Source organism: Lacerta agilis, chromosome 12 (genome assembly GCF_009819535.1).
Source record: "Lacerta agilis isolate rLacAgi1 chromosome 12, rLacAgi1.pri, whole genome shotgun sequence".
NCBI lineage: Eukaryota > Metazoa > Chordata > Lepidosauria > Squamata > Lacertidae > Lacerta > Lacerta agilis.
This window is the reverse complement of record NC_046323.1, coordinates 44,647,946-44,667,499: the sequence shown is the minus strand read 5'-3', so window position 1 is coordinate 44,667,499 and position 19,554 is coordinate 44,647,946. Positions and strand designations below refer to the sequence as shown.

General features: G+C 42.3%; 1 protein-coding gene across 1 annotated transcript; it reads left to right on the top strand.

Moving 5' to 3' along the window:
- Positions 1-1,454: 1,454 nt before the first annotated feature.
- NOM1 (nucleolar protein with MIF4G domain 1) lies at positions 1,455-16,687 on the top strand. Its single transcript, XM_033165227.1, has 11 exons — positions 1,455-2,521; positions 3,176-3,300; positions 3,975-4,170; positions 5,904-6,227; positions 6,904-7,014; positions 7,363-7,530; positions 8,130-8,251; positions 12,945-13,077; positions 14,777-14,908; positions 15,555-15,664; positions 16,393-16,687. The coding sequence occupies exons 1-11, from the start codon at positions 1,547-1,549 to the stop codon at positions 16,568-16,570; spliced, it is 2,574 nt and encodes an 857-aa protein (XP_033021118.1). The 5' UTR covers positions 1,455-1,546; the 3' UTR covers positions 16,571-16,687.
- Positions 16,688-19,554: the final 2,867 nt, after the last annotated feature.

Here is a 19,554-nt window from a genome sequence, read left to right as displayed (position 1 = left end):
CTGATGTGTTTTAATATGCTGTACAGCACCCTATGACCATATTGTCAAGGATGATACAAAGATGCTTAAGTAAATAAACAAACAGTTGCTCTGGCACCCCCAGAAGGAAAAGCAAAGGACACTCTAGCCCCATCCATGAGCCAAAGTAACAAAAGCCACCAAGTGCTACTCAAGTAATAACATTCAATCATTTAATGTAGCACCACCAATACTTTCGAACTCCCTGCCTATTGATATCAGGCAGGTGCCTTCACTGTATTCTTTTCGGCATCTGCTGATGACATTTAGACAAGCCTACCTAGATGTCTTAGGGACGCAGGTGGCGCTGTGGGTTAAACCACAGAGCCTAGGGCTTGCCGATCAGAAGGTTGGCGGTTCAAATCCCCGCAATGGGGTGAGCTCCTGTTGCTCGGTCCCTGCTCCTGCCAACCTAGCAATTCAAAAGCACGTCAAAGTGCAAGTAGATAAATAGGTACCGCTCCAGCGGGAAGGTAAATGGTGTTTCTGTGTGCTGCTCTGGTTTGCCAGAAGCGGCTTAGTCATGCTGGCCACATGACCCGGTTGTACGCCGGCTCCCTCGGCCAATAAAGCGAAATGAGTGCCGCAACCCCAGAGTCGTCCGCAACTGGACCTAATGGTCAGGGGTCTCTTTACCCTTTACCTTACCTAGATGTCTTAAAAGTTTGTACAAGTTTTAATTTAACTTTTTATTATTATTCTACTGTGGTTTTAAATTAGGGTTGTAATTGCTTTAGTGATAATTTCGTTGTCTTATCTTTTTCTGTAAACTGATTCGAGGGTTTCCCCCCACAATCAAGTGGTATGTAAATTTTATGAAAGAAATAATAAACAAACGAACGCCAGAAAGGGAACATCAGCCTGACCTCAACCAGATCTATTAATGCTTATAGCTCAGCAATTCTTTGCAGCCTTGAAGAGCTGATCTCCATTCTCTTGCTTTTCTAGGAGTAGGACCTGTCTTTTTAGTCTGAAGGTTGGGCCTCTTTCTTATTCTTAATGAGTCATTGCTTTGGGAGGCTGAAAATTTTGCCATTTGTTGATATTCTGTTGATATATATCATCTCATATGCAATGGACTGCTGAATTCTGTTTGCTTTTAGTTTATGCTTGGAATAGTCTCAGCATGGCAATGTGGCTTTTGTTGAGAGTTACAACAAAGGGCTACACAGCAGGCAGATGAACAACGAAATGAAAACCGTCTGAAAAAGGAGCGATAATAACTCTCTGAAAACCGGGTAGGTGGGTGGGAAATAGTCACAAATAGGGAATTACAGTACTGTATGGCCTTTGCGAAGAGGATCCGTTCCCAGAGGGAACTACATTTCCCAGCGTTCCTTGCAGAGGACAAGTCAAACCGGCAAAGGGTCCCGAACCTTGTCCAGGCTGCAACGAAGGTCCAGCAGGTGGCGCTGCCGTTTCTAAGGCCCGTGTTCGAAACAGCCGCCGCGCCAAGATGGCGGCGCCCATGAGGCGCAACGCTTGAGGAGAGAGAGAGAGGCCTGAATTGTGTACACCGGGAGAGGCCATGAAGCGGGCGGCCACAAATGGCCAGGCGCACAGCAAGAGGCGAGGGCGGCAGAAGCAGAAGAAGGCCGGGAATCTGCAGAAACTGGGGCTGGCGGTGCGGGAGTTCGTGGCGGCTGCCGGGGGGTCCGAGGGCGGCGGGAGCGGCCTCGGCCTCGGCCTCCCCTCGACTCCTTTGCAGAAGCCTCCGCCGCCGGCGTCGAGCAGCCGGAAAAACCGCCGGGAGCTGCGTCGAGAGAAGCGCAGGTTGAAACGGAGCCGGCGTCGTCGTCTCCTGAATGGCGGTGAGGCGGTGAAAAATCCTCGGCCTCCTCCTTCGGCAGCGCCAACTGGAAAGAAGGAACAGCCGCCGGAGAAGAAGAAGAAGAAGAAGAAGCAGGTTTCCCTGCCTGCCCCGGAGCCAGAGAAGCGTGTCCCCGCCGCCGCCGAGGCCCCTCGAGAGAGACCCGGGAAGGCCTCGCCTTCTGCCTCGGCCCTGGCGCGCAAGCGAGCCTTGCTGGCGGCCAACGAGGAGGAGGAGCGGGAGATCCGGCGGCTGGAGAGGCAGCTGGGGCTCGGCAAGCGTCGGAAGAAGAAGAAGCAGCCGCTGGAAGGGCTGGCGGAGGAGGCGGCGGCCCTGCCTCCCAGCTTCGCAAGGGACGGGCTGGGTTACGTGCTGGGAGCCCTGGAGACAGGGACCCCCTTCTCCGGCCTGTACGAGAGCAGTGAGGGGGAAGGAGAAGGAGAGGAAGAAGGAAAGGGGCCGGGGGAAGAGGGAGGAGAGGGGTCTGAGGAAGAGGGGCTGAGGGGAGATGAGGAGGTGGGCCTGGAAGAAGAGGCCGAGGAGGATTTCGCACTGGAAGAAGACCCAAGAAGCTCAGAAGAATCCAGTGGGGAAGGAGAAAGCGAGAATGAAGAGGAAGAAAGCAGATCCCCTGGCCTAAGGAGCCAAGAATCTGGAGCCAAGGAACCCACCTCTCCTGGAGAGCAGGATGAGGTCTGTTTTGTTAAAAAAAAAAATACTGTATCTACAGTTTGTTTAGGGGGTCTGTGTGTACCAATACTTAGTGAGATAGACATGGGTCATAGCTCAGTGGTAGTACATCTGCTTTACAATCAGAAGGTACTTGGTTACCATAACTTCCCGGCATCTCCAGGTCAGGCTGAAAGAAACTCCTGGAGGCCTGCTGCAAGTCAGCATGAGCTATATGGACCAATGTTCAGACTTGGTATCAGGCAGCTCCCTGTGTTTCCTGAGACATACCTTTGACAAGTGCACAGCAACAAGCTTTCTCCTTTGAGAGCAGCCCCTAATCCGAGCTTCCCAATGAGCGTACCTTTCAAACGTCTATAAGTTAGCAAACCTACATTTGTCACAGTCACCATTTACATTTTTAGGTACAGATGCCAATGTTAAAATGTGAAGATTTTTACCATGTTGGCTATCGCGTTGTCACAGAGCATTTGTTTCCCACCTTTCACAATATCAGTGTGCCAAACGTTCACATAGATGGCTTACATTATAGTAAAATATACAGAACAGGTTCCTTTTCATTCATAAAGCACATGAGATCTCAATATTCAACCATTTCCCTCAAATATTAAATTATTTAATTAACACATTGTCTGTTTTTTCTTTTCCTTCTTAAAGAATCCTTGCCAAGATGCTACAAAGTATATTCCCCCACATATGCGAAGGTCTGAAGAGACAATAGATGCCCCCAAAAGGGAAGAATTGGAAAGGCTGAGGAAAACACTGAAGGGCCTAATTAACAGGTATTATTATTATTATTATTATTATTATTCTCTAGCACCCATCATCCAAGGATCACAAGGTGGTTTACAATTTAAAAACGCAGAAATATATAACATGGTAGCAAACAAAAACAATACCCCCAGACACAGTTTAAAAGGCCAGAGATTGTTTTATTAGCCAAAGGTCAGTGAGAAGAGGAATGTTTTTGCTTAATGCCTAAAGGTATGTAATGAAAGGCAAGCCTTTTAGGGGAAAGTATTCCACAAATGGGGAGCCGCCTCAGAAAAGGCCTGTTGCCACCCTCTGGACCTCCAGACAGGAAGAAGTATCTCAGATGATGATTACAGGACAGTTTGTATGGGGAATATTGAAATTTTTCTTGCAGAAATCAGCCAAGACAGCACATCTGAGGACTTCTAACTTGCCCTACTGCAATTTTTATTTGTTGCTCCAAGTCTTATTGGCATCACTTTGTGTTCAATTAGGGAAAGAAAGGCAGGAAATAAAGCAAATAAATTTAGCTGAATGACCTATAAGTTTTACTCAAATGGACAAAAGTGTTTTAATAAATATATACTTTAAGCACCCATGAACACACATTTTGAAATACATTTCATATGACTGGATGTTAAAATGAAACAGAACATTAAAGCTAACGTTTAACTTTATTTCCATATGATTTATTTTCCGCTAGGTTGAGTGAACCAAATTTAGCCTCTATAAGTGGACAGTTGGAGGAGCTCTACATGGTGAACAGTAGAAAAGATATGAATGAAACGCTGACAGATATCCTTATCAGTGCTTGCGTTACAGAATCAGCAATGCCTTCCAGGCTGGTGATGGAGCATGTGCTTTTAGTTAGCATCCTTCATCGGACAGTGGGAATTGAGGTAATTTTTCTGAATCTTCCTTTTCTCCAATGTTGAGTAAGTAGCACAGTAATAAAGGAACTTTCCTACTATGCCTTTCATTTGGGTTCTGCTAATAATTTCATGACATTTTGATCATTTTAGATTTTATGATACTTGGTTTTTTTAAACAATGTGATACCAGGTGCTGTTAAGCAGAATAGTAGAATATAAATCAAGTCATTATTTCAGAAAATATTCATTAAGTAGTACTTCATAACTTTGTGGTGAAAAAGCCAAGGATCTTTGCATATTGACCACAGAGAAAAGCAACTTTCTTCTACAAATGTCACTCTGTGTGTTCTGCAGTAATGATTTGTTTGCCATAGTTCTATTAAAACTAATAGGAGGTTTGACACTGGTTTCTAGGAGCCAGGAGTGCATGTTCTGATTTCCAGCCATTTCTGAAAAGGGGCGTTTGTTATGAAGGACCGCAGTTAATCACATAATTGTACTTCTCTCTCTGGCCTTATTTTTTACAATTCTGCCCACCTCCCCACAAAAAACTCACACATGTACACACACACCTGCAACTTTAGGAATATGATTCAGGCATCTGATGGACTAAAGTCAAGGAAGGCTTATGTCAAAAAAAGAAATTTGTTGGTCTTTAAGGTGCCCCAAGGCTCTTTGTTGTTTTTGCTGCACAATAGTAGTATAGCTACTTATTGAAAAGGGGGCATTTGTTTAAACAAAGGAGGACTTCAGGTTTTCTGTAATCAACCAATACCCATAATTAATTGAATAAAATTTGTAGAAAGAGGGGTTCATTAGTATTTCTTTGTTGAATCACATCTTTTCCCTCAAGAAGGCAAACTTGAAATGACCTCAAGGGCACTTACTATAATAAAACAATAAGCTGCTGTTGGCAGTCTGAAAGTCAGCACGGTGGCGTGGCTAAAATGTTGGACTAGGGATGGTGAGACCTGAGGGCATTGGGGTGTGTGACTTGGTCCTTTGCAGTAAAGGTAAAGGACCCCTGACAGTTAAGTCGAGTCGTGAACGACTCTGGGGTTGCGCGCTCATCTCGCTTTACTGGCCGAGGGAGCCGACGTTTGTCCGCAGACAGTTTTTTCCGGGTACCTATTTATCTACTTGCACTTTGACATGCTTTCGAACTGCTAGGTTGGCAGGAGCTGGGACCAAACAACAGGAGCTCACCCCATTGCAGGGATTCGAACCGCCAACCTTCCAATCAGCAAGCCCAAGGCTCAGTGGTTTACACCACACTTATCAGTGTGCAAATTTTCTGCAGTCACACATTCATTTTAATAACTGACCTGCCCTGTGTACAGGAGCATCACCATCCACTGCAATCTAAGGCTGTTTTCAAAAGTGGTGCTTAAGTGGACTTCTGTGCTTCTCTGTGAATTACGGTATATTGAACTGCTACACTTTTTCTTTCTTAATCACCTTGATATAGCTCATTAGCATTTACAAGGGTGTCCTGCCAAACTAAAATTCATTCAGATATCACTTGTGAAATAGTCTTGAGTGAAAGGACTTGTCTGTGTAATGCAGCCTAATGCAGTGATTAGTAATCTTATGCTAGCACAGCAGCCAATATTACGGTATATATTATTATATATGACTTTTAAATTGCTGGTCAGCAAATTTTAGGACCACAACATTAGTTATAAATTGTTGGCTTTCTGTTTTAAAGTGCTTAAATGGTCAGCAGCTCATGGATCATGTTTGTGTGTTAAATGTTCCAGGTTGGTGCTCACTTTTTGGAAACTGTGGTGCGGAAATTTGATGAAGTCTACAAAAGTGAAGCTGAAGGGAAAGAATGCGAGAACCTCCTTATCTTAATTGCTCATTTGTACAATTTTTATGTAGTGCATTCACTGCTGATCTTCGACATCTTAAAGAAGCTTGTTAGCACTTTTTCTGAAAAGGATATTGAACTAATTCTGCTGCTGCTGAAAAATGTAGGCTTTTCCTTGAGGAAAGATGATGCTTTGGCCCTAAAAGAACTTATCACGGAGGCCCAGAAAAAAGCAAATGTAGTAGGAAAGCAATTCCAAGACCAGTCAAGGGTATGAATGCCTTTTTTAAGTACCTTTTTTGGGATAACTTTTTCATCAAAATGTGGTATCCCATGCTTTCTGTGATGGGGGGAATCTGCCAGCGGAACAAGGGGCGAGGGGCACTCGGGTGGGGTGGGGGGAGTCCCTAAAAATCCTCTTCAACCAGGCCTTTGGCTGATTAACATCCGATACTCTTTTAAATGTGTTCTGGGAAGGGGGTTGTTGATTTGGTTTTTGTTCTTACATTTGTTATGAATTTTGTGGTTTTTTATTGTATTTTTATGTTGTGAACTGTGCTGAGATCTGCAGATGAAGGGTGGTATACAAATTTACTAAATGATAATAATAGTAATAATCACCTCCCTCTCCCTGTTCCATCAGCAGACAGAAAGCACTCAATACCACCCTAAAACAGAGTTTGGTAGGAACTTTAGTATTCCTATATTTTCCCAACACAACTTGCGCTATGGTATGATGGGTTGGGCATTCTCTGGAAAACCTACAAACTAGAGCTTCTTCAGTTCTTCATAAATCAGTGAAACATTTGATTTTGTTTGACACATTTAAAAACTGGTCTTAGTGGGTGGGTATAAAACTTCGGTTCTAGTCCATTTTTTTAATGCTACAGATCCTTGCCGTTTTAGGTACTGGAACAATAATGCAGACATGCTGTCTTTTTCTAAAGGTTTGTTTCATGTTGGAGACCATGCTGGCACTGAAAAACAATGACATGAGAAAAATCCCTGGTTACGATCCAGAGCCGGTTGAGAAACTAAGAAAGCTGCAGAGGACACTGGTAAACTACATGAAAAACCATATTGCTATATTTCTTTCATACACTGTGAACAAAGACTTGAGTATTAGCCAAAGCTGCTACTAACATCCTGGGTCTTAGGAGCTCCTTATGTAGAACAGTTGACTGTCTTAGTGCAACAAGGTTTGGTTTTCAGTATGAGCATTGGCTGCTGAGTTTACCAGTGGTTCAAAAAGAGGAGCACTTTCAGTTCAAGTAAACCACAGCCTGGGTTTCCAGCATATCTGCTGCCAGATGTAACTGGAGGACATCTAATTAGGCTGACAACCGGGTATAAAACCCTTTATTTAAAAAAAAATCTTCTGACATGGCATTTTCCCTTTCTATAAGACTCATAATAGCAGTTCTGGAAAAGAAGCTCAACTTCGAGTGTCATTGGAATCTCTCCTAACTGCTGAACAAGTTGGTCGGTGGTGGATTGTTGGATCATCCTGGAGCGGAGCGCCAATGATTGACAGCACCAGCAACCAAATTCAAGCAATACTAACAGCAGGAAAGGTAAATGTGATCCTCACTATTAACGTCATTCTGGAATGTGTCTTAAGACAGTCTCCCAAAGAGCAGTCTTGCTCTAGGGATTCTTAATGAGCATAAATGAAGGTATTTGTGGTGGCCGTGCTTAGAAATTTATTCCTTTCAAAATCTGTTTGCTGTGTTCTTAATCCAAGTTGAAACACGCATGCACACTTTGAAAGCTCATACCAAAAACAAACTTAGTTGGTCTCTAAGGTGCTACTGGAAGGAATTTTTTTTATTTTGTTTCGACTACGGCAGACCAACACGGCTACCTACCTGTAACTTAATCCAAGTTGTTCATAAACTAAGCTGTTCTTAAACCAAGGTACCACTGTCCCCATTTTAATCACACTTTTCAAAAAGTATGAATAACATACTATGTAGTTTGGCCCTGAGGATTACATTTTGAAAATACCTGGGTTTCCTCACTTCCTGAGAAAGTTATGTAGCTTGAAAGCCAAATGTTTGACTTCGCTCATATTCCTGATGAAGATGTTACCAGACTGTTTGAAATTAGGAAACTCATCCGAGATATTAAGAGTTTGTGAAATGTTAAGTTTTCAACCCTTTCCCCTACTCAGGTGAGTTCAAAGATTCTGGAGCTTGCTCGTAAGCAAAGAATGAACACAGATATTAGGAGGAATATATTTTGTATCTTGATGACTAGCGAAGACTTTTTGGATGCCTTCGAAAAACTTTTAAAGTAAGTAGTCACCAGGGTAGGATGATTTCAGAAACTTAAGCCACTGTTTGGATGTGAAATACCTTTCTCGTAAATAAGAACCGGCAAAGTCTTAGCTGGAGCAAGTGTACATTCTGCCTGGTGTTAACCTGAAACAGTTAGAAACATTCTTACAGTGCAATCTCAAGCATGTTTATTCAGAAGTAAAATATTCAGTGGAGCTTACTTTCAAGTAATTGTGCATAGGATTGAAACCTAAGAGATAATCCCATTTTTGAAAAAGAGCTTGCTTCATAGAGGGAGAAAATAATTTTTTTGCACCTTTTTGTGAATTTAGGCCTGTTCACTGAAATCAGATGGCAGTCCTGATGGTTTGCTTAAAGTGTTGCCTGATGGATGTAAAAAAAAACAAAAAACACCTTAATGTTCCTTTAATGGCTGTGGATGTTCTCCTGAATGGGCAATCTATCTGCAGGGGGTGGGATCTCAAGCTAGTGCTCTGCAGGGTGAAGGGGACAGCATGAAAGTGAGAGGTTGAATTTGAAGAGGAGAGTTTTAGCTTGGGTTAGCTAAAGTGGAGCAGCCTTGTGTGTGGCTGCAGTGACAGCTTTCTGAGGTCTGATGGAGCAGCAGCAGACTTGCGGTCTGCCTGTTTCCCATAAGCTCTTTTTGTAAACAAATTAAATGATTTTTTAAAAATCACAAATTTCTCTCATCCAAAGGCAGGTGCCCACACTTGCTGAGTCAAGTATTCTTTATCCTTTATCAAGAAAGGCTACCAGCTGCCTCTAACAGGCTCCACTTGCTCAGCAGTTTGAATATAAATAAATAAATTTCTAAGAACATATCTGTGCAAGTGAGGGACCTGTCCCTCAAGCCTTGAAGACTCAAGTACTCAAGTACTTGATAGTGAGGACAAATAGGTTTCTCTGTAAGACAAACTAATTCTTGGACCCTGTCAAAATGAAATGAAACCCTGTTGTGCCACTCCTGGAAACTTTTGCCGTGCGCAAAGCAGAGAGTGCATTAAGACTGGTGTCTGGAATGTGAGCTGTTATTACAGACTGGGACCTAGTGTAAATCGAACCAGCATGGAAAGAACAAGACTCCAAGGAATGTGAGGCAATCCTGAAAGTGAGCCTGGAGGTTGCATGGCAGGAGATGAGGGTCATGAGTGATCATCAGCTGCAAGGGGTCAAGGTTGACCCAGAAATCCAGCTTATTAGCTCTTAGTTGTGGGTGGGATGAATGAGCAGCTGAGGGACTGTCTGCTCAGGAGCCTGTCAACAGTGATAAGAATAAAAATGCTGGAAGAAACACTTTTAGTAAAGCTGCTGGGGAAAGGCTCTGCCAGAGTTGAGCAAGAGAAAAAGCTCTCCACACTGGAAGTGAGTGGGATGCAGAGAGACTAGCTGGAGCCTGCAGCCATGAGCGAGAACAACCTCTTCTTAAGCCTCTTATCACCTCTTCTCTGTGCCATGAAAGTTTAAGTGGGTTGGACCAGGCCCTTAAATTTGCACACCCCAGAGGCAACGCCATGCAGGGGGAATAATTCAGAAGCCTGAAAGTTAGGGAAGTAAACAGATGGAGAAGCTTATCTGCCTCGTACTAGAGGTCCTGTCCACTACCACTGGGGGCATGAGAGGAGCAGACTATAGGAATGCTCTGGGGCCTTGTTACTTGTTGGAATTTATTTTTTCTCTACAGAAGTAAGTATAATTGGTGTGGAAATAGTTACAGGTGGGTAGCCGTGTTGGTCTGCCATAGTCAAAACAAAATCGAAAATTCTTTCTAGTAGCACCTTAGATACCAACTGAGTTTGTTCCTGGTATGAGCTTTCGTGTGCATGCACACTTCTTCAGGTGTGGAAATATTCTGTTATGTAAATAACTAATCATGTTTCACTTGTATGTTTTTGGCTACTTGCTAACTTCTCCAGTTCTCTGTTCATGAGAGAACTTTCAGCCAGGAGCCATTTAATGGTAGCTGAACCACTTTTGAGAGAGGGGGTGGTATGAGTTTGTCCATCTATCTGATTACTGTAAATGGTCTGTCGCTATGGCTTTCCCTAAAGTGTCCCCTGATGGGATTTGACAAAAGAGCCTTAATGTTCCTATAATGGCTATGAATGTTCTCTTGAATGGGCAATCTACCTGCAGGGGGTGGGGTCCAAAACCAGGACTCCGCAGGGTGTATATATATGGAGGGTGGGAGAGAAAAGGTCATTTGAATTTAGAGATGAGACCTGGGATTTTTAGCTAGAGTTGTCTAAATTGAGATAAAGCCTCGGAAGGAGGTGCTCTCTGGGATCTGATGCAACATTTGCAGGTTTGCTGCCCGGTGGACTGCCTGTTACTATCCGATATGCTTTGCTTGTATATTAACTAAAACATATACTATAAGAGCACAACACAAGTCTCCAGTGCTCTTTCATATGTAATGTTGCTCCCAGAGTTTATCACTGCTCAAGAAAGCAGCAAGAATCCTCCATTTGAACAAGTTGGCAGCAACATTATTTAAGATTCTGATGTAGGAGTGGACCCTGCGTCTGAAAAGATGAGAAACAGTTGCCACTCAGAAAAAGCAAAAGATCTCTTTAAAGGGTGTGTGAGAGAGAGGCTGCTTTTTGCCTTAAATTATAGGCAAATGGCACACTTACCAAGTGAAGGAATCCTTTTCTGTTTTAACCCAATCAGAGAAAGCCCAAACAAGGAAGCACTTGAAAGAGTGAATATGGAAGCTCCATCAAGTTTCTTAGTTGGAGAGTGCCTAGTAGGAACACATTTCTATGCACCTTTGTTGTTGTTGTTGTTTTTAATTTGGTACAGTGACAACATGCTTAAGAGAGTGTGCTTGTGAGGTTTCTCGAAAATTTAAGTCCCACTAACCAACTCAGCTGCAGGTAGCTTAAATTAAACTCACATTTTTTTCACAAAAACATTATTACTGTAAGCAAGCATATATGCACAAATGTAACAGGAGGTCCCATAGACCCCACTATCTAAAATTAAATTCAGCTATGAATTATTGTTGTGTATGAAATGTGAGGTATGCACTTCATGGATTTTGGTGGGCCTTCAGCTGCATCTTCAGGTTAAAGGCCACCTGTCATAAACATTTGAACAATGGTCTATGTACCACAGCATTTTTTAACAGCCGGTACTAAATCCTGCAGAAGAAATATTTGAGAACCTTAGTGTTCTGGCATCCACATACCTCCATTCTCAGCTCTTAGGTCAGGAAATGCCAATGTTTTTTACTCTGTGGGCACATCTGCAAACTGAAGAAACTTGTGGGCACCACATGCACACCTCAGCCAAGCACAATTTATTATATTGGCTACAAAAGAATTCTTTCAAGCATAATTTCAGCGGGGGAGTGGTGTGGGACAGGGTCTCATGCAACAGGGAGAGCACCATTGGTGACCCTTGCCACTAGCTACAGAAATTAGTTGCATTACTTTTGATCCTCTTGACTAACAACATCTTGTGGGGCGATCAATGGCATTGTTTGCTACAAATTGCACATTATTGTTCCATTGACTTCACTGAAAAGTGGCTTGGTGTAAAATGAAGCATTTTACCTTAGCAAAATAAGGCCATCCCAGCCATGTAGTTCATCTCCGACTGGGTAACTATAGATGAAAGCCTCATTTTGAAAGGATGCAAATTTTGTGCTTGACACTCTTTGCATTATAATATTAAACATTTTTCATTTTAATTGGCGTTAGTGCTGCCAAGCATTTGACAGCTCTGGAATCTAAATCAGACTTATTTGACAGAACAGGTACAGCACAAGTTAAGACTATTCCTTGCCAACAGCGTCTTAATCCTCTGCATGGTCCAGCTCTGAGTAAGGAGGCTGTTCAGTCCTGCCAGACTTTCTGCTGAGACAGCCAGTGGGAACTCATTAATGCTGATTATATTTTTGTAATTAGGTTGGTTGAAATCCCCAACACCCTCAATTAGGAATTGGAAAAACTTGAGAGGGTAGTTTTCCTTGGGTCACTCACCCACTAGCAGTTTCTTAATTCAGAATAGCTTGGCCTCCCCTCAGCCTGGTGCTCTCTTGATGTTTTGGACTACAGCTCTCATCAACCCCAGGAAGGACAGCTGGTTGTAAATAACCCAGCTTTTTGTAACCCAGAGGCCAAACATAGAATTGTAGAGTTGGTAGGGACCCTGACCATCATCCAGTCCAAGCCCCTGCAATGCAGGAATTTGCAATAGTCCTATATGAGGATCAAACCTGCAACCTTGGTGTTAGCAGCACCACACTCTAACCAACTGAGCTATCTACATATTGTCATACAGAGGGATTCCCTCTCCCAATTCTTTTGCACACCACTGCATTCAAAGATGGGTCGTAGCCCTACCTACCCTTCCTATCAAGTCTTTTCTCTTGATAAAAATTAGTAATCATTCCACAACTGTATAAAGCACACAGTTAAGAATGCTTTCTTTTCCAGAAACCCATGGTATGGATCTTGTTGTCCATATATTCTTGAAATCATTATGCAGAATACACTGCAATGAAGAAACTGGTTTGGCATAAACTATTTAGATCCTCCTTTTTTCTTTTTTCTTTTACTTGATGCGTAATGGATTGAGTTTGAGTCAAGAATGAATTGGGTGGCAGTAACTCTTCCATTTTATGGTAGTTCAGCCTAAACATTCAGGAAATGGAATTTACATAATGGCAATTGATGTTTTAGGCTTAGGCTGAAAGATCAGCAGGAGAGAGAGATTGTCCATGTCCTCATAGACTGTTGTCTGCAAGAGAAGACTTATAACCCCTTCTATGCATATTTGTCTGCCAAGTTTTGCGAATATGAAAAGCGATTCCAGGTAAGCTAAGAACTTGTCTTTCTCTTTACTGGTTGCACCTTTTAAATTTCTGGGAATGAAAGTGGTGTTATCAAATGGTAATATATGGTAGCTAAATACATGACTGCTAAATGTAATAGCTGCATTTATGTAGAAATTACGTTTCGGGTGGGGGGGAGCCACAATCCTTCCATATTGCTGGTAAAGCCAAACAATAGCATTTTCTCAGAAAGGAACCACAGCTTAGTGATGGATTGTATGGGAAATATTTCAGTCATTCCCTGCCATATTCATTTAAATGATTTGGAGCACATGAAAGTAGACACACACACACACAGAAACACACACACACACACACACACACACACACAGAGCACATATACACATTCTGGGACCAGTGTGCTCCAGTGTTTAAATTAATCCTCAATTCTGTATTTAGTAAGGGACAGTCTCTCATGACAAGGGCACTATAAGGCAGGAATCTGTAGCTGGAGACATAAGAGATGCTGTCTGCCCTTTCACACAGATTACCTTCCCTCTCCCCTCTGTCCTCTTTCTCCTTGAAGCAACTCCAAGGGAGGGAATGACTGATGATGCAAGCATGAGGGAGAGGACAAATCCATTCTCTAGCAAAGCATGGTCTGCATGATCTCTCCTCCTTTCCAAGGAGGCCAGACCAGAAGAAGAAGCAAAAAAAAGGAAGATAAAAAAGGGAATACCATATATACTTGAGTATAAGCCTAGTTTTTCAGCACATTTTTTGTGCTGAAAAAGCTGCCCTCGGCTTATACTCGAGTGAGGCGTGGCGTGGTGGGGGTGGCGAGAAAGAAGCCCTTTCTCTCCACTCTAGCCGCCACCCGCTCTCCCCAGTCAACCATTCCTTAAGAAGTGTACAAGAACGGCAGTTCTTTACTATCCCCAGGCAGCTTGTTCCATTCCTGAACTGCTCGCATAAATGCAAACTTGGCAAAGGAAGAAGAGGAAGAAGCAGCCCAAAGGGTTGCTTTCGGGCTGCTTGTTCCTCCTCCTCCTCCACAGCAGCAAAGGTGAACCGGCTTATACTCGAGTCAATAAGCTTTCCCAGATTTTTGTAGGAAAATTAGGTGCCTCGGTTTATATTCGGGTCGGCTTATACTCGGGTATATACGGTATATCTCCCCTGTACCCTACTCTCTTCCACTTCTCCTTCCAACTGTTTTACGTCTAAAAATTTCCCTCTGGAGTCGGAGGCTATCACCATTTGTCCTGTCAGAATGTACTGCACGTAACTTACAATGCTGCAACAAGTAATTAACTACACAAAGTGATCCTACCTTATATTGATGATTTGGGGTGGGGAGGGGGAGGTCAACTGGTGAAGCTAGCACCATATCCTATGACCTGCTATAATACCATGGGGAAGGTGGGTAGCTTTGATTGCAGTGGAGTAGAATGAACTGTGCCAACCCCTCAGCTGGGTTAGGGTTGTGCCGTTTCTAGGATATGTCCAGGAAATAAAGGGGCTTACATTTAGTGCCCCTGTGCCCACCTCAGCGTGCCTCAAAGCTTTCTGAAGGCAGGGTAGGGTCTTCCGTTGATATAAATGTCAACCTGCTAGTGTTACCTTCCTCTCTGCCAGCAGAGCAACACTTAGATTGCCTTTTGAGGCCCCTCAACCAGCTTACCTGTGAGAGTAGGATTGTTAATAAACGGCCTTTTCTCTTTTTTATTTTTTAACTAGATGACATTCCAGTTCAGTATGTGGGATAAAATAAGAGATTTGGGAAACCTGTCCACTACTGCTATATCAAATTTAGTTCATCTCTTGGCTCATCTGTTGAAGACTAAGTCTCTGTCCCTCACTGTTTTCAAGGTAAGCAAAACTCTGTTGTTGTTGTTGTTGTTGTTGTTGTTGTTGTTGTTGTTGTTGTTAAAAAAACCCTTTACTTTTAAATCTCATGTTAGGCTCATGCATAATGCACATGTTCTTTGGTATGTAACGTCACCTAACAAGCAAGGCAAAGCAAATGGTTATTCTATGGGGAGAAATCTAGGTTTGCAACAGTATCCATGCAGGGGTACCCAGAGTGATGCTGTTTGACCACATCTGCCATCAGCCCCAACCAGCATGGCCAGTGGTTGGAGATGATGGGAACTGTACCTGTAGTTTGACAACAGCTGGCAAGTGCCCTATTAGCTGTCCTTGAGGGTGTTAAGATTTAAGCAAGTTGCTGTTGATCTCCTCATGTTTCATGAAATCTTTCCCACTTCTTTGTTAATTGGCCAGTATGTGCAATAAACAGATGTCTTCTTGCATTGAATTCACAATTAAGCTTTAGATCCCACTGTATATTCAAACAGGTGAGCTGAGCTCTCTGGAATTATTAATGACTGTTCTTTTGGTAATACTGTAGTGTACAGGTGATTTATTTAATACTAATAACATTAGCGTTTTCATGACAGCTTAATAGCTTGAGAGTGTCTTAAGAGTTTTTGACATTTCATTGCTTTTTAACTAGGTAATTGAATTCAGTGAATTAGACAAGCCAAAAGTCCACTTCTTACGACAAGTACTATCTGCACTGTTCTTGAAAACAGATCCAGAAGAACTAAACCACATCTTTGGAAAGTAAGTCATCCTAGGGGTTCCAGGTAGAATTTGTCAAACCATCATTTTAATGACAAAAGGGGTTCTGTCTCAGCTGGGAGCTAAATGGCACCTTATACCTAGGATATGAGCACAACAACGGAATGTCTAGGTGCACTTTTTTAAAACAAGAATACAAAGCTGAAAATGAATGAACTGCAGCTAAAATATTATGTTCATTTTTCACATGGTCTAGTAGTCCTTCCCCTGCCCACCCTCCAATATTCTTAAGAGGGTCTCTTCTCCAGTCTTCTAAGAGTAGCTAGAAGTGGGGAGGCAGAAAAAGGTCCTCCTTTCCTTCCACTCTGCAGTTTTAATCTGAAATCTTAGGTGCAGTCCTGCGCCCAGAGCTCAGAAAACTACTCGCGCTAATGAATTTCCCTGTCGCAAAATGCGCCTAGAACAATGGGAGTTTCGAACACTGGTCTCAGGTAGAATTTGTCAAACCATCGCCTTACTGTCAGAAAGGGGCTCTGTCTTTTCTCCCCGTTACTGTAGTTTTAACTGGAAGTAGAAGCTGGAGCATCTCAGTTCTGCTGCAGAGCCCTAATGTGGTTTTCCTTATGGTGTCACCAGCCTAGCCATACAATGCTCCAGAATATTTTGTAAGCCTCTATCCTGCTTGCCTGGCTATACCCTGTTAGTGAAGTAACATTGCCCTAAAGAAAATACTGGGTTGGTTAATTTGCAGTTCTTTGTGTTTTTCCCAGGTTGGCTGACAACCCTAAATTGGGATTGCTGCATGAAGGCTTGAAGCTTTTCCTCACCCATTTCTTGCTGAAGAATACTCAAGCTCACAAAAATGTTGAAGAAGCCACTTTGCTAAAAGAGAGAATTGAACTAGTGACTAGGACTTTGAAAGCAAAAGAATCTAAATTAAAATTGTAGTGTTAGGTCTAATAATTTTTATCTATGGAAAATGTGGACTTAATGGGGGCGGGGGAATGACTTGAATTGGATGGTCTTTCATAAACAGTAGACCTCATGTTCTGATCAGTTCCTTCACAATAATGGATTAGGTTTGATATTCAAACTGGCTAGTATTTATTATCCTTCTGTTCAAAGACAAAACACAGTCACTAGTGAAGTCTTAATAATCTGTACAGTGTATTTTTGAAAATAAAAGTTTTGTACCCTTGCATTTTAATGTAGCGTTTGAACTTCTTTTTTAAAAATTCAACAACGTATGCGAGTGGTATTGCCACATCATGTTTATAGTGCTAATTTAATACTAATGATTGATATCCTAGTTGAACTACCGTAGGACTATTGCAGGAATGTCGACAGGTGGTTAAGATCCATCTATAACAATTTTATAAAACTTTTAAAATCTCCAAAATTTTAATTGTAATTTTACTAAGTAGATATCGATTTCATGAATTGGATTGTACAATTTTCTTGCTGGTCTTTGACCGTATTAAAGATTTTTATTATTATTATTATTATTATTATTATTATTATTATTATAGTGCTAATTTAAATTCCTCATTCTCATGCCAGCCTCTTGTCACTCCCCACTCCCCCAATTCATTCTACTAAAATTTTGAAAGCTATTGCAAACAGTACATTGGATGTCTCTCTGAGAGTCCATTCACTATTGTTTAGCTACATGCCTACTACTACTACTATAGATTATTGAAATCAGTGCAAAAACTCACGTTGCTACTCTATGTTACCCACTCCAAATACTTTGGAAGTCCCCCCCCCCCCGAAAGTTCCTATGTAGTCAAACACTTTTTGTACATACAAAAAAAACCCATTACCTTACCCATTACTTTCCCTTACTGAATTCCATAGAAGCCAAATGTCAGATGAGGGCAAATGTCTGCTGTCACCTTATGGATTAGATTTGCTTAAACTGAAATTTTTGCTAGGGTGTCACAGTTCTCAGGTCCATTTGCTGCATTTTCTTCTGCCTGTGCTTACACAGAAGCTGATCAAGAGTAGCTTCTTAAGGACAAATATCAAAATGGTAGCCACACTTTTCCTCATGCAGCAAAAGCAACAGAAACTTGGGCCTCCTTAAAGACTATGAAATTCATTGTGTGTGCAAAACAAAAGCTTTTTGCTGCAGTAGCTTTATTAGTTTTAAAGTGCCACTAATTATCGATTTTGGTTACTGTCCACAAATCTATGACCTCATCAAATCAAGCTGAGTAAAATAATAATAAGCAAGCCAAGTGGATTTTTACTTTACAGCAGAGGTTCTTAACCTGTGGTCCATGGATCTCTAGGGGTCCAAGTACCAGGTGCAAAAAATGACTTTTCCATTGGGATTAAATAAATTGTATACAGAATGTTATGTGTATATGCATTTTTCTGGGTAAGGGGTCCATAGCTTTCATCAGATTCTCAAAAGGGGTGTGTGACCCAAAAAGAACCAATGCCTTACAATGTCACTTTAAGTTTCATGAGGCAGTGTATCTTGTCTGACCTTCCAAAAACAGGAAAAGAAAAGGCAAGACATCGTTTGGAATATTTGTGAAAGAATCGCTCAACCACTTCATTTGGTAAATTGAATGTCCATGTAACAAAAATTAGGACTTACTTTGTCTTATGTATATGAAACAAATGTGCGGGAACTTCTAACCCTCTAGATGTTGGACTGCAACTCATTTATGAGTCTCTTTCAATGAGGCATGCCAAAGTAATCTTGAAACAAAAACCATCTACAAAACAACTATGCATTTATAAACAATTGCATATATAAAACAATTTCAAATAAATTCAGATACTGACAAGATAAGATTCGGTACTTGGAAGACTTGTTGAAAGACAGGTCTTGTTAAAGAAGAAAATACTCAGCAGGCAACAAAAATAAAAGATGGAATTACAGTAAATACAGAATTGCAGTATGACTCCAGTTTTATATTTCCTATTGTGGGGGGGATAGAAGGGTTGTAACTGTTTTGGGCTGTAACTGTCATCCCTGACCATCAACCATGCTGCCTGGGACCCCTGGGACCCGTTCTCCAACAACATATGGAGAACATCAGGTTGGCTCTCCCTATGGATAAGAATTCCCTGTGGCCAAGGGAAATGTGGCTTCAAATCCCTGTATTTTTGTAAAGCTTGCTATGTGTTCCTGGACCCATCAGTCTATCCTATCTCAGATCCTGAAGTTAAGGCTCCAGTACTTTGGCCACCTCATGAGAAGAGAAGACTCCCTAGAAAAGACCCTGATGTTGGGAAAGATGGAGAGCACAAGGAGAAGGGGACGACAGAGGATGAGATGGTTGGACAGTATTCTCGAAGCTACTAACATGTGTTTGGCCAAACTGCGAGAGACAGTGAAGGATAGGCGTGCCTGGCGTGCTCTGGTCCATGGGGTCACGAAGTGTCGGACACGACTGAACAACAACAACTACTTCCAGAGTTGGGTCCATATGCACTACACATTTAAAGCAGTATCGTACCACCCTAAATAGCCATTGCTTCTCCCAAATAATCCTGGGAACTGTATTTTGTCAAGGGTGTGGAAGGTTTTCAGTACACCCTTATTCCCATCTGAGAGCTCCAATTCCCAGAGTGATTTAACAGTCAATCTCTCTTCCCAGGGTATTCGTTGTGGGATAGCCAGCCTCACATAACCAACATGCTTAAGTCTAATTAATGCATGAAGGGGTTAAAACCATAGAGTAAGCTGTTATGCCAGGCTTAGCTAACCTTGGGAGGGACTAGGCAGTCAAGCCTTTATTCATCCTCCCATCTAAAAAAGAAGCTCAAGGTGTGAGGAGGGCTTGACTGGCTGCTGCAACTTAAGACTGCATGGCTCTTACAAGACACTCTTCAGTTCTTATACCAGGGGTCAGCAAACTACGGCCCAGGGGCCAGATTCGGCCCCCCAGGCTCATAAATCCAGCCCGCAAACC

What these genes read in the sequence shown, in the direction of transcription:
- NOM1 (XM_033165227.1), top strand. Translation starts at nt 1,547, where the DNA reads ATGAAGCGGGCGGCCACAAATGGCCAGGCGCACAGCAAGAGGCGAGGG. An exon ending in GAAAGCTGCAGAGGACACTG is followed by an intron (nt 7,015 to 7,362) that starts GTAAACTACATG and finishes CCTTTCTATAAG; the next exon opens with ACTCATAATAGCAGTTCTGG. An exon ending in TGTCCCTCACTGTTTTCAAG is followed by an intron (nt 14,909 to 15,554) that starts GTAAGCAAAACT and finishes CTTTTTAACTAG; the next exon opens with GTAATTGAATTCAGTGAATT.